Raw genomic sequence first — 13295 nt, 5'->3', positions numbered from 1 at the left:
GTTTTCATTTATAAAGAAACACATATTTATAATAAGTACTCAGTTTTCTATTTTCTTTGTTTTTGGTAAGATGGGAAAGTACTCCCTGGACTTCTTGCTCTTCATCTTGTGGTGGAGGCATCCAAAGCCGGACAGTCTCCTGTGTGGAGGAGGACATGCAGGGCCATATCAGCTCTGTTGAGGAATGGAAATGTATGTACAATCCAAAGATGCCTATTGTCCAGCCCTGCAATATTTTTGATTGCCCTAAATGGCTGGCTCAGGAGTGGTCACCGGTGAGTTTTCCATACATCCCATCTTTGGAAATAAATACAATATGTAAAGTGGAAAAAATATAATCTACGGACATCATCCTAATGCCTTATATACATGTTCTACTTCACTGCCATATTTCTATATTGTTGCAAACATACTGCATGGAAACAATGTTTAAGCGTCTCAGAATCTACTTTATGGTCTGTCGTAAACTGCTTTCTTTGGGATCCAACCAAAATGTAAGCCAGGTCCTAACAACATCTTCTCATTCTTAGGCCTCATGCACACAGGACATCAAAAACGCTGCTTTTATAGGCGTTTGAATTATTTTTTTTTCATGCCTCTAAATGCCCCTCTATGTTAGCTTATGTGTCCATGTACACATAGGCGTTTAGAGGAAAAAAACAAACAAACACATAAACATATTATCTGTGCATTCAGAAGAGGAGCGTTTGGGCGGGAAAAAAAAAGGACAAATGTGCATTAACATTTGCATATTAATGTATTATAATGGCCAGAATAAATTAATATTCTGTTCAATAGATGCATTGTTATCAAACACATAAACATGCATACAAAATATGGCAGTAGGAAAGTTTTTAAAGCTGTGTTTTACTCCTCTTGAGCAAAAGCAGCCATGGAATGAAAAAAACATTCTGTGTGCATGAAGCCTTTTGTGTACATACATTGGGGTTTATTTACGAAGACTGGAGAGTGCAAAATCTGGTGCAGCTCCGCATAGAAACCAATCAGCTTCCAGTTTTTTTTGACAAAACTTAATCGAACAAGCTGACGTTTTAAGCTGATTGGCTACCATTCACAGCTGCACCAGATTTTGCACTCTCCAGTTTTAGTAAATCAACCTCTGTATAACAAATTGTGAGATGATAAAACTCATTAGCCAAAAAGCACATCATGTTTTGGATTGGTTCATGAAGTGAAAAAAGTATTATTTTCAAATCAATGCCGAAATATTAGTATCAGTCACATTCATTTTTCTTGACAGACAAACTGGTATACAGACATGTATTTAAATAAATAACTAATATAAAACACAAAAAAATGCTGTGTAAATATAAGTTGAAATATTTCTGAAAAACGACTTGATTAGTGACACTAACAAGCCTGTCTGTGTTTCTAGTGTACTGTTACATGTGGGCATGGGCTGAGGTACCGTGTGGTTCTCTGCATCGATCACAGGGGAATACACACAGGAGGATGCAGTCCTAAAACAAAACCTCACATCAAGGAAGAATGTACAGTACACATACCTTGCTACAAGATCAAAGGTAAGCTGAAAATCGGCACCATGGTTTGCAAATAAATGTGAAACCTAAGTAAAATGTTGTGTTATTTTTTTAAAAAAAAGCTTATATTTTCATAAGAAGAAAAAAGCACATATTTGAAAAATAAATGCTAAGTTAAAAATGTGCCTCTTAAATCATATATTCAACATCAGAAAGGCCCATTTTGACTTTTCTTCACATTAACAGTGTATTTTTCCAGTTCTGATTTTAACTTAGCTACTTTTCCTTTTAAGAATTTTAGTTAACATTTTTTTTCTAGATAACTACTTATTTATTATTTAAATAAAAAAATAAATTAAATTATTTAGATAACTATTTAATTTGGTTGAAAATGCTGTAGGTGGGTGGCATGGTTGGTGGCATGGGGTTCCCAAAGCAAGGTTTTAACTAAAGCTTCATTGCTTTAGTTAGAACCTTGCTTTGGGAACCCCAACCACCTACCTACAGGATTTTCAGCTATATATTTCATCTTCTAGTACTGGTTTTCTCTGATCTCTAACTTCACTGTTGTGACCAAAATACAGTTCAATCACCCTGTACTTTGTTTGAGTACTGGCTTGCTATTCTCTTAATAATGAAAGAGATGGCAGACAATAATCCAGAATTGAAAAAGGATTTGGTGTTCTTTAAAATAGGTATAATGGCATCATATGGCAGTATCTTTCAGCATATAAAGAGGGCTTGGTAGGGACCTTCATCATGTTGATTACTAATAAATTTACCAATCTGCAAGTATTTTACTGGTATATGTTTCTGTTTCAAAAAGTTATTACTGAAAGTTAACAGTGTGCTTACAATATAAAACATGGGGGTTGATTTACTAAAACTGGAGAGTGCTAAATCTGGTGCAGCTGTGCATGGTAGGCAATCAGCTTTTAACTTCAGCTTGTTCAAATAAGCTTTGACAAAAAAAAACTGAAAGCTGATTTGTTTCTATGGAGAGCTGCTCTAGATTTAACATTCTCCAGTTTTAGTAAATCAACCCCATAGCGTTTATAATGAGTAGAAAGGTACATGGTCATAAAATGAAAACATACAACTACAGTATGTAAAGCAGCTCAACTGAACTATGTGACATAAACACTTGTCCTATCCTATTTTTAGTTATCTTTATTAGGCTGAGACCTTTGTCGGTGCCCAGGAAAAGGGTAACTGTTCTGTAAAATTAAAATAGGATAACATATGTAGTTGGGTACTATACTGTGTGACCTGTTACGTAGAGAATAATCACCAGGCGTAAACCATGTCGAAGGAAAAGCATGTTTGACAATGCAGTATGCTTCAATTTAAAAGTGTAGTCTAGATTGAGAACAGCAAAGTACGGTACATATAAGCTGGAAAAATATTGTGGAAAGATGCAAGTAAAGGGATGGGGAAGATTACCAGGGAGGGAATGAATCCTTGTCAGCAAGCCACAGAACAAGGTAGTCATATAGCTAGTCCACTTCATAAGGACAGCAATCAAAATCGATAGGGAGTTATTGTTCTATCCATGGGCACTAAATCCTCTCAAATGTATGTATCTTTAAGAATTGCAGCCATTTTTTCATGGATAAAGTACCATGTCATCATATGATTGCTGGAGTTGAGGACCACCATGCCTTTTACTATAATTTGTTTCGCATCAGTGAATAGAAATTTCAGGAGGTGGAATTGCATGTTTCTGCATTCAGATGGCTTTAGGTTCTGAAGTACTTCCATAGGTGATTTTTGTATGCCCTTGCCCAATATTGTATATTCTAACTGATATGGATTAGTTCAAAATCTCTTGATCTTTGGGCATTTCTATCATATGTGTAAGAGGATGGCTGGCGACTGGCATCACCAAAAGCATTTGTCAAAGGTTGTGGGTATGAATTTTGGTAAAAGCTGTGGAACCATATACCATCCCATAAGCAGCCTATAGTTGGATTCTATAGCCAATGCATTGATAGGGCAATGTGGCATAATCTGCCATATTTGTTTCTGATCCTCCTTGTGTATGCCACTCCTCAAGTCTTTTCCTATTTTGCCACATAAGAAACTAGATGGAGTGCTTGACCTTTTAGGCCTTGTACACACGATCAGTCCAAATTGATGAAAACGGACTGAAGTTCAGTTTCATCAGTCCAAACCTACCATCTGTATGCCCCATCGGACTGTTGTCCTTCAGTCCAAAGTTTTAGAACTTGCTTTAAAATCGGACTGATGGACGCCTGACCGATCGGTCAAAACCGATGGTTAGTACGCAAAAGCATCCGTTCAAAACCTGTGCATGCTCAGAATCAAGTCGACGCATGCTTGGAAGCATTGAACTTCGTTTTTTTCAGCACGTCATTGTGTTTTACGTCACCGCGTTGGACTCGATCGGTTTTTGAACTGATGGTATGTACGCACATCAGACCATCAGTCTGCTTCATCGGTGAACCGATGAAACTGAACTTCAGTCCGTTTTCATCAGTTTGGACTGATCGTGTGTACAAGGCCTCAGTTGCAGGTACATCTTTATCAGTTTCCAATTTCTATTTAAACAGTAAGATATTATGATCGCATTATTCATATAGTGTTCCACTTTAAAAAATATCATTTTTTTGCCATTTTTAAAAAAAAATAATGTTTTAAGCTATGAATTTTCAGGGGGCTTGTGGTAGCCAATACAGGTTTCTGGGTTTGGCGGGGGTTAATATCTGTTAATTGGATATACTTTTGTGACACTATTTATATCATTGCAAGTCTCCAGGCACCCATTTGAACCATTGCGTTAAGCCCTAGTGGAGTTTACTTTTGCCCCGATATATGATGTAACACAACAAGAAGATTGTTACTTGCACAGATTTTACATTATTACATATTTTATTTATGATGTTAAAGATATTGCACCTCAGCATAGATGGAACTTTTTTTTAAATCTGAGCAAAATGGTTTAAATATGTAGAAGGAGTGGATCAAAACCAAGACTACAATATACATTTATTACAGATAACTGATACCATTGGATAGAGAATTCCTTGTAGTAAATAAACACTGAGTTCTATAAACAGCATTTTGCTCATTAAGAATGTGGTTAGGAAGGGCTTACAGGTATGCCTCTTATGCTCTGCTACTTCAAATTAAATTATAAAAGTTTTCAAAAGCAATGCATTATGTGAGCAACCCTCAAAATACCATGTTTACCTCTGTTTATACACATAGATTAGGATAAAAGCTGTATTATGTTATCAGTTTAAAATATAATATTCTTGGTCCTAGAATTTTCCATTTTATTTTTAAAGGAGACCTAGGGTCTGAACTCTGTGTATCATATGTGCTGTTCCAAAACGTGTCAATGATTTTGGCTGCTTTAGTTAATATACAATTAAAAGTACATAATAGATAATTAAATACCGAATGCACATATCAATCACTAGTATAGAAGAGACAGTTGATGTTTGCTGTAAGTTACAGTCATATACAGGATTTGATTTTCCTGGTGCAGTAATCTTCTCAGCTTGAGGGATAACCTAAATTAAAAAATTACTGTAAGTATAGTATTTATGGGAACAATATGTAAATACAAGTTTTTGGGAGGCTAACCCAGGACAAAAACCCTGTTCAAAAGCATCCATTCTAAACTGCATTAACCTGTTTTGAGCTTTTTTTTTACATTCTCATTGACTTATTTGGGGAGGAATAAAAGCCCAGGTACTCAGACCCTGGTTCTGACAATGTTTGCTAATTAATAGAAAAGTGTGCTAATCTCAATCATGGGAATTAAGAATTATGGATAAACCCATATTCAATAGGCCTCATGCACACTAATCATGTAGAGAATCACTGGCACTTTCTGGCTTCTGGAAAGCTCCACATGCCAATAAAAGTAAATTACTGAACTGGTCATAGTAGTGTAAATGCCGATCAGCATTTACCTGGACATGTGCACACAGTGTATTTACCCAAACGTGCCACTTTCATGTTTGGAGAAATCTTCCATGAATGAATGGGTAAACGCTGATCCACAATCCATTAGTGTTTACACAAATGCGGCTGTGTACAGTCATTCACTTGTAAAGGCGGCTGTACACAGAACCTTGAGCACTGTAAATGTTACGCTAGAAGACTTTGCAGCCTCTGGACATCTACGTGCACGAAGCTTTAGTTGACAGCAATTACAGGCATGTACAGCGTCTTAACACCATATAAATATTTTGCAGATCTTTAAAGCCTGATTGAATCTTTCATTTTAAATTAGCTAAATACATTCCAGGTGCATCAAAAAAAAAGATGCACAAATTCTTTGTTTACTTTAAAAAAAAATAGCTACAGCTTGAGTAGAAAAGCTATCCCCCTGCCAGTTTGCTCTAGAGAAGGGCCATTGCCCTCTATGGGGAAACAGTGGTCTCTCTGCAGAGGTCTGCTGAATCAGACCTATAACTCTGCAATTAGAAAAGCACTTGCTCCCTGCTGAGAGTCATAGGTCTGACTCTGTGACGTAACTCTGCAGATAGACCACTGCTTTTCCACAAAGAGCAGGGGTCCTCTGACCTTTGGCCTCTTTTTAAAGGAAACAAACTGTAAGATTTTGCACACCTTTTGCTTTGAAGCAGCTGGGATGTATTTAGCTAATTTAAACAGAACGTTTGAGTGGGCTTTAATGAATCCTGGTTGTTTTATTAGGCCTTTAAATATGTTATCATAGAAAAGTCTTTTGCTGCCACAGTTGTTCAGCTGGGATGTTTACAGTAAAGTTATTGTTGGAAGTATAGTTATTTAACCCAAAACCTTGTTTTGCCCAACCATCTCTGCCTTTGTAGATTTTCTAAACCAGTATCTCATCAATTACTAACATGAATTAAAGTGATACTAAACACACAGGGCCAGATCCACGAAGCGTTTACGCTGGCGTATCTATTGATACGCCGCGTAACTTCTAGGTTGCTACGGCGTATCTTTGTTTTGTATCCACAAAACAAGATACTCCTGAAGCTGGGCTAGATCCGACTGGCGTACGTCTTAGTACGCCGTTGGATCTAAGGTGCATATTTACGGCGGCCGCTAGGTGGCGTTTCCGTCTATTTCCGCGTTGAGTATGCAAATTAGCTATATATGGCGATCCACGAACGTACGTCCGGCCGGCGCATTATTTTACGTCGTTTCCGTAAGGCTTTTTTCGGCGTATAGTTACCCCTGCTATATGAGGCGTATTCTATGTTAAGTATGGACAACGTTCCCGCGTTGAATTTTGAAAATTTTACGTCGTTTGCATAAGTCGTTCGCGAATAGGGCTTTGCGTAGAATGACGTTCACGTCGTAAGCATTGGCTTGTTGCGGGTTAATTTCGAGCATGCGCACTGGGATACCCCCACGGATGGCGCATGCACCGTTCTGAAAAAACGTCATTTACGTCGGGTCATGACGTATTACCATAAAACACGCCCCCATCTCATCCATTTGAATTGCGCACCCTTACGCCAACACAGTTACACTATGCCGCCGTAAATTACGGCGCAAATTCTTTGAGAATACGGGAAATACGCTGTAAGTTACGGCAGCGTAGTGTATCTGAGATACACTACGCCGGCCGTAAAGAAGCGCCACGCTTCGTGGATCTGGCCCACACAGTTTAATTTACATTGTCCTTTCTATTTCTGTATATGGATGATGGCACTGTAATTATTTTAATTTAAAAAAGTACCTTTTTCCTAATCAATATACATCTTTCACATGACCCAGCTCTTACCCAGCCTGTCTGCAGGGAAATATATGGCAGGAGGAGCTTCTAGTCCTCTTCTGCTGGTCACATGTTCAAAATAATAACAAAACAGTCTTTGGAATACAGCGTAAAAATAAACAATTCATATATAAAAAAACTCCTTATACCAATATATATTTGAAATTAAATATTAATTATTTTTTTGGCAATAATATGGTGTAAGTGGATTGCTGCCAGTCACAGTTTGTGTTAAATAAGAGGGAGGTGAAGCCTTCATCAATTTACATGTAATATCCCACCCCCATTGTGTTTAGCTGGTAAGTGGGCAGTCATTTATTTAGGATTCATTTTCATATACGCCCACATGTGTGACTGTATAGTCACACGAGCTGCTTAAATGTGAAAAGGAAGGAAATACTTAGCATAGAAACTCACTGAACACTGCTCTGCAAACGTCCTAGCTGAATTGGGGGCTTGGACAGAAGTGGGGGATAGGGAACAACAGTATCAACCAGGTTTTTTGCAGAATACAGAAAACTAATCTCATAGTGACTGAGTGAGTATGAACAGCATAATACAGTGAGGCCTCATACACACGACCGGTTTCCTCGGCAGAATCCATCAAGAAACCTGGTGGCATAGCTTTTTTGCTGAGGAAACCGGTCGTGTGTACGTTTTTCATCGAGGAAACTTTCAAGGAACTCGACGAGCAAAAAAGAGAGCAAGTTCTCTTTTTCCTCGACGGGAGTCTGAATTTGCTCATCGTGTTCCTCGTCGGGCTGGTTTTCGATGAGAAACTCGAGCGTGTGTATGCTAAGAAACCCGCGCTTGCTCATATTAAAGTATGAGACGGGAGTAAAAGTAGCATTTGTAATGGAGATAACACATTTTTCAAGCTGTAACAGACTGAAAAGTGCAAATCGTTTCTGACCAAACTTTTACTTAACACGCAAAGACATGAGATTAGCAAAACCAGCCCCAAGAGTTGTGCTAGTGGAATCGAACTTCCCCTGCCGTTGTATGTGTTGTATGTCACCGCGTTTGAGAACAAGGGGCCAAATTCTCAAAAGAGATACGCAGACTTAACTCAAGTTTTCTAAATTTACACGGCGCGTATATTTGCGCACGATCTTCAAAACGAGTTAAGCAAACATTTCCGTATTTTCATCCGTACTTAAATTAGTTACACCTGCGCATCCCCGGGCGCAAATTACGCTAGGCTCGCCGCTGTTTTTGATAGGCAAAGATGCAAATGAGGGAGTTAGGGCGATTCTCAGAATTAAGTGTGTGTGCCGTATTTTCCGCCCTGTGCGCACCTGTTAGTTTTTCTGACTAAATTTCCACATTATAAAACCAGCCCTAATTTTACACATGCTGTGGAAGGGTTTGCTGTAGGTAGTGACTAGAGCTTAGAGCTATAGTTGAGAAGGATCTTTGTGTAAAAATGCCAGGACCAGCTATGATTCTGACGGCACTTGCTGCCTTACAGGCACAAAGGAGGAGGAGGGCACAGAGGAGGAGGATGAGGGCACAGGCGCGAGTTTATCGTCCACGGCGTGATCTTTGGCAAATGCCAGATTATGAGGTGATTGGCAACTACCGGTTTGATAGGGAGGCCATCCTGGAGATCACCCAACTTCTTCAGGAGGATCTTATCACCCCAACCAGACGCTCCCATACCCTGACACCTCTACAAAAAGTGATGGCAACCCTCCATTTTTTAGCCAGTGGCTCATTCCGGCGTGCATCTGGAGGTGTGGCTGGGATGGTGCAGTCAACAATGAGCAAATGTGTCCATCAGGTGGTCCCTGCCATACTGCGGCGCATGACCAACCAGTTTGTGATGCCCACCCAGGAGGAGCAGCATGTGCAAGCCATGACAGACTTCTATAACATTGCTGGCTTCCCAAGGACCATCGGGGCGATAGACTGCACCCATGTGGCACTACAGGCCCCCCATGAAACAGAACACCTGTTCAGAAACAGGAAAGGCTGGCATTCGATCAATGTCCAGGTGATCGTAGATGCCCATGGCCTCATCTGGCACGTTTGTGCCAAGTTTCCAGGGTCGTGCCACGACAGTTACATCCTACGGCAGACCAAGATCTACCAAGACTTGGAGCAGAATGTGTATGGAGACAGCTGGCTGATTGGTGAGTGACATTGGTGTCAGGTATGCCCCCCCCATGATGCAGACATCACAAGGGGCACATGCATGACTAATATCCTCCTGTCTTTTCCCTTACAGGTGACTCAGGATATGCGTTGGGACCCCACCTGATGACCCCCTTTAGGAACCCCCAAACACCCGGAGAACGGAAATTCAACGAGGTGCACATCCAGACCCGGGCAATAGTAGAGCGGACATTTGGCCTTCTCAAGTCCAGATTTAGATGCCTTGACAAGACTGGGGGTACACTCTTGTATTCCCCAGACTTTGTCTGCCAAATTATTGGGGCATGTTGCATCCTCCATAATTTTGCTTTGAGAAGGGGCCTGCATGTTGATATATGTCCTGACCTAACCCCCCACCCAGGCAATCCCCCCCCCAAACCCCTCTACCCGGACTGCTGAGGGCCAGGTAATAAGGAGACAACTGGCTGAAGGCATCTTTGCCCAGTAAATGGACCCTAATTATCTTTATTTTTTTGCTTTGCCCAGAATAAATCACAGAGATTATGTGACCTTTAAATATTTTCTTTGCACATAAAATGCACATTACTTATATGCCAATGAGAATGTTTTTTTTTTGTTACAAAACGCACATTAATTATCTCACAATGAGAATGCATGAATGCACGTCACTGTGGTCCCTAGCACAGACACATCACATGCACATCGAATTGGATTAGATCCAAGTACCCCCCCCCTTTGGTACTTGGGAGCAGTAACGCCCCGCCACGGCTCCAATTATGTCACTGTGCATTCATACACCATTCAGGAACCTAGGATGACTTCTCCCTGGTCCTGGGGATCCATACTCCACCAAAACTGAGGGTGACACCCTTATGTTTTCAGGAATGCCACCCCCCCACATTCACACATCATTCACACACATAAACCAAATCATAAGTACAGTAGCAAAAAAAAAAAAAAAAATTCAAAAGTACCCCTGCAAATTAAGGATGTTGACGAGTGCTCCTTCTGGGCTGCCCACGGGCACGGGCACGGCCACGGCCGACTGGGGGATCTTCACGGGGGGGGTCTGTGCAGGGGAGGGAGTATTTTCAGGGGGGGGGGTCTGTGCAGGGGAGGGAGTATTTTCAGGGGGGGTCTGTGCAGGGGAAGAAGGAGCCTCCCCTGGTGTCTGTCCTCCTGCTGGCCTTCCCTCCAAGGCAACGGCTATCCTTGTCAGACAGGAAGTAATGTCAGCCGTATTGGCCTGCACAGCCCGGGTATTGGCCTGCACAGCCTGGGTGAGGGCAGTCACCTCCTGGGCCATGCCTGTTGTTGCGTTTTTCAGGTCCCACAAACACGTGATGACCCCCACTGAGTTGGTGGCCACCTCACCCAGTGACTCCCTCATTGCACCCAGTCTGCGCTCCACCTTGGTCATCGTTTTTTGGATTGCAGACAGACTGCGGGTCTGCCGGACATTGTCCCTCAACAGACTGACCGGCAGACGCACCAACCCCCCCCTGTTTTCCGGGGTCGGCCTCCTACTTGCCCCTGAGGCTTGTGGCCTTGGAGGAGGAGTTGGAGTGAGCCATGGGTGCTGCTGCATGTTGGAGGAGGGTTGGAAGGGGCAACCCATGATGGTGGCCTGACTGCTGGGCGCCTGTGGGGTTCCCTCAGGGGATGACTCAAAGGTCATATCTTGGCCCATCATGATTTGCTGCCCAATCACAATATTGTCATCTTCCTCCCCCTCATCCTCCTCCCACTCAACATCCAAATTAGGGGAGTTGTGGGCACTCCCCTCCCATGGCGAATCCTGCCCTTCTTGGGACTCTGCATCAGCCTGTCTTGGGGGTGGTGCAGCAGCCTGCCCTGATGGGCCAGCAACCTCCTGACCTGATGGGGCTGCCACCTCCTGGGCTGATGGGGCTGCCACCTCCTGCCCTGATGGGCCAGCAACCTCCTGACCTGATGGGGCTGCCACCTCCTGGGCTGATGGGGCTGCAACCTCCTGGCCATCTGGGGAGGACACAAAACAATCACAGGTTGTTGGATCCACACACTTGGCACATCTTCCCTTCCCCCACCCACACATGCTAATCACCAGATAGAAATTCCAAAAAATTACCTGTCCTCATAAGAGGATCATTGTCAAAGCCAGGCAGGCCCACCACCTGCTGTGGGTGGAAACACTGGGCCACTGCCCATTCCTCCTCACTCATCCTGACTGGACAGGGTCCCCCTCCTCCAGTGCCCCTGGTATGGGCATGCAGCGTTGCCAGCTTGTTCCGGGACACGCTCCTCAAGTCATTTTTTTTTTTTGAACTCCAGCGATGGTCCTGGTCTCCCCCCCCCCCGCCGCATTGATCCGATCGGTAATAGTTTTAAGGATCTCCTTCCTCCTGGCCGGGGTGGTGTTGTGGCTCTCAAGGCCATGGAGAAATCGCCCATATTTAATGACGCCCTGAGCAAGTATATGCTTCTCTGCCAGGGTAAAATTAAGCTTCCTGCGCTTGGGAGCCATGACAGACAACACCCAGCAACAGGGAACTCACCCAAAAAACAAACAACAATACACACACACAACAAAGAAAATAAAAACAAGCAAAAATAAAAAATATACAGACAGCTACTATAAATTCAAAAACAAACAGGCAAAAAAGGAAAACAAAAAACAATCACACACCAAAAAAGAAACACTTATCAAAAACAAACAGGCAAAAAAGGAAAACAAAAAACAATCGAACACCAAAAAAGAAACACTTATCAAAAACAAACAGGCAAACAATCAAAACAAAGAACAAATTAGCAAAAACAAACACCAACTATACCCTCCAACTCCACAAACACTTTTCTCACAAACAAATCTTACCAACAAACACTGACAAACATTCAAAGCAGAAGCAACTTGCTTTAGGAAGGGAACACAGGGAAATACTTTTGCAATAGAAGTCTGTTTGACTGGGGCTATTTAGACACAGGGCGATCTTCAAACTAAGTACGCTTGGCCTTTTACCTATCTCACTGATTGCGATGACCAAAGTTCTGCACATGCGCAGTGAGGTCCAGATTCGTGCGCGCATGCGCAGTACGGCCGGCACTTCATTTGCATGGGGTCACGGCTCATTACAATGAGGCACGCCCACTTCATTCCCACTTGCCATAACCACGCCTTACGCATTGAAACTTAGGTTAAGGATGGCGCAATTTTGTGCGCAAATGCGCTGAGAATACGGTACTTACGACACCAACTTAGGGCGCCGTAACTTAAATGACATAAGTTAGATAATCCTAAATTTACACAGGTTTTTGAGAATTTGGCCCAAGGAGATTTTGTCTTGACAGTGTGTATGCAAAGCAAGCTTGTCGAGTTCCTCGACAAGCCTAACAAGGAACTCGTCGAGGAAAACAATGTGTCTCGCCCGACGATTTACTCGGTTGTGTGTACGAGGCCTGATTGTTGATGGTTAATAATAAATGCTGTTTAGTGTCAGTTTAATGTCTCAATAATAATGATGATAAATACGAGTTAGTATATGACAAGTATTACACAACTACTTGTCAAAAACAGTCAGTGAAAAATAAAGCAGCAATATATTGTGGGCTACTTGACCTGAAAGTTTTAACCACAATACCTTAGACACTGAGATCATTAAGACTAGAGGTCAGACCTCAACAGATCACAAGTATAACCATCTCTCATCTCTGTTTTTTGCAATCACCTTCTCCACAAAATGTGAACTGACAACATTCCCAAATAACTTTCAACTTAGCAGACCCCGTTCATGGCCAGCGCAGGCGCAGCTTATTACCCTATCACTACTCAAGCCATGACAAGGAGAACAATAAAACCCATATCCATATGTGAGGAAATGGTAGAAACAACATTTTGCCATAACATTGGATCAAGATCAGTCACCCTTGTTAGCTAATGAATTCCTTGCATG

The 13295-nt window shown here is 42.1% G+C and overlaps 1 protein-coding gene across 1 annotated transcript in view; it reads left to right on the top strand.

Moving 5' to 3' along the window:
* The window catches only part of ADAMTSL1 (ADAMTS like 1), a 409336-nt gene that overhangs the window by 226819 nt on the left and 169222 nt on the right, over nt 1-13295 (top strand). The window contains exons 11-12 of the mRNA XM_040359956.1: nt 71-275; nt 1397-1544. Of these exons, the coding sequence (XP_040215890.1) occupies nt 71-275; nt 1397-1544 (353 nt within the window). The remainder of the gene's footprint in view (nt 1-70; nt 276-1396; nt 1545-13295) is intronic.

The sequence above is a fragment of the Rana temporaria genome, chromosome 1 (genome assembly GCF_905171775.1).
Source record: "Rana temporaria chromosome 1, aRanTem1.1, whole genome shotgun sequence".
In the NCBI taxonomy this organism is placed as follows: domain Eukaryota; kingdom Metazoa; phylum Chordata; class Amphibia; order Anura; family Ranidae; genus Rana; species Rana temporaria.
This window is presented reverse-complemented; position numbering and strand designations above follow the sequence as displayed.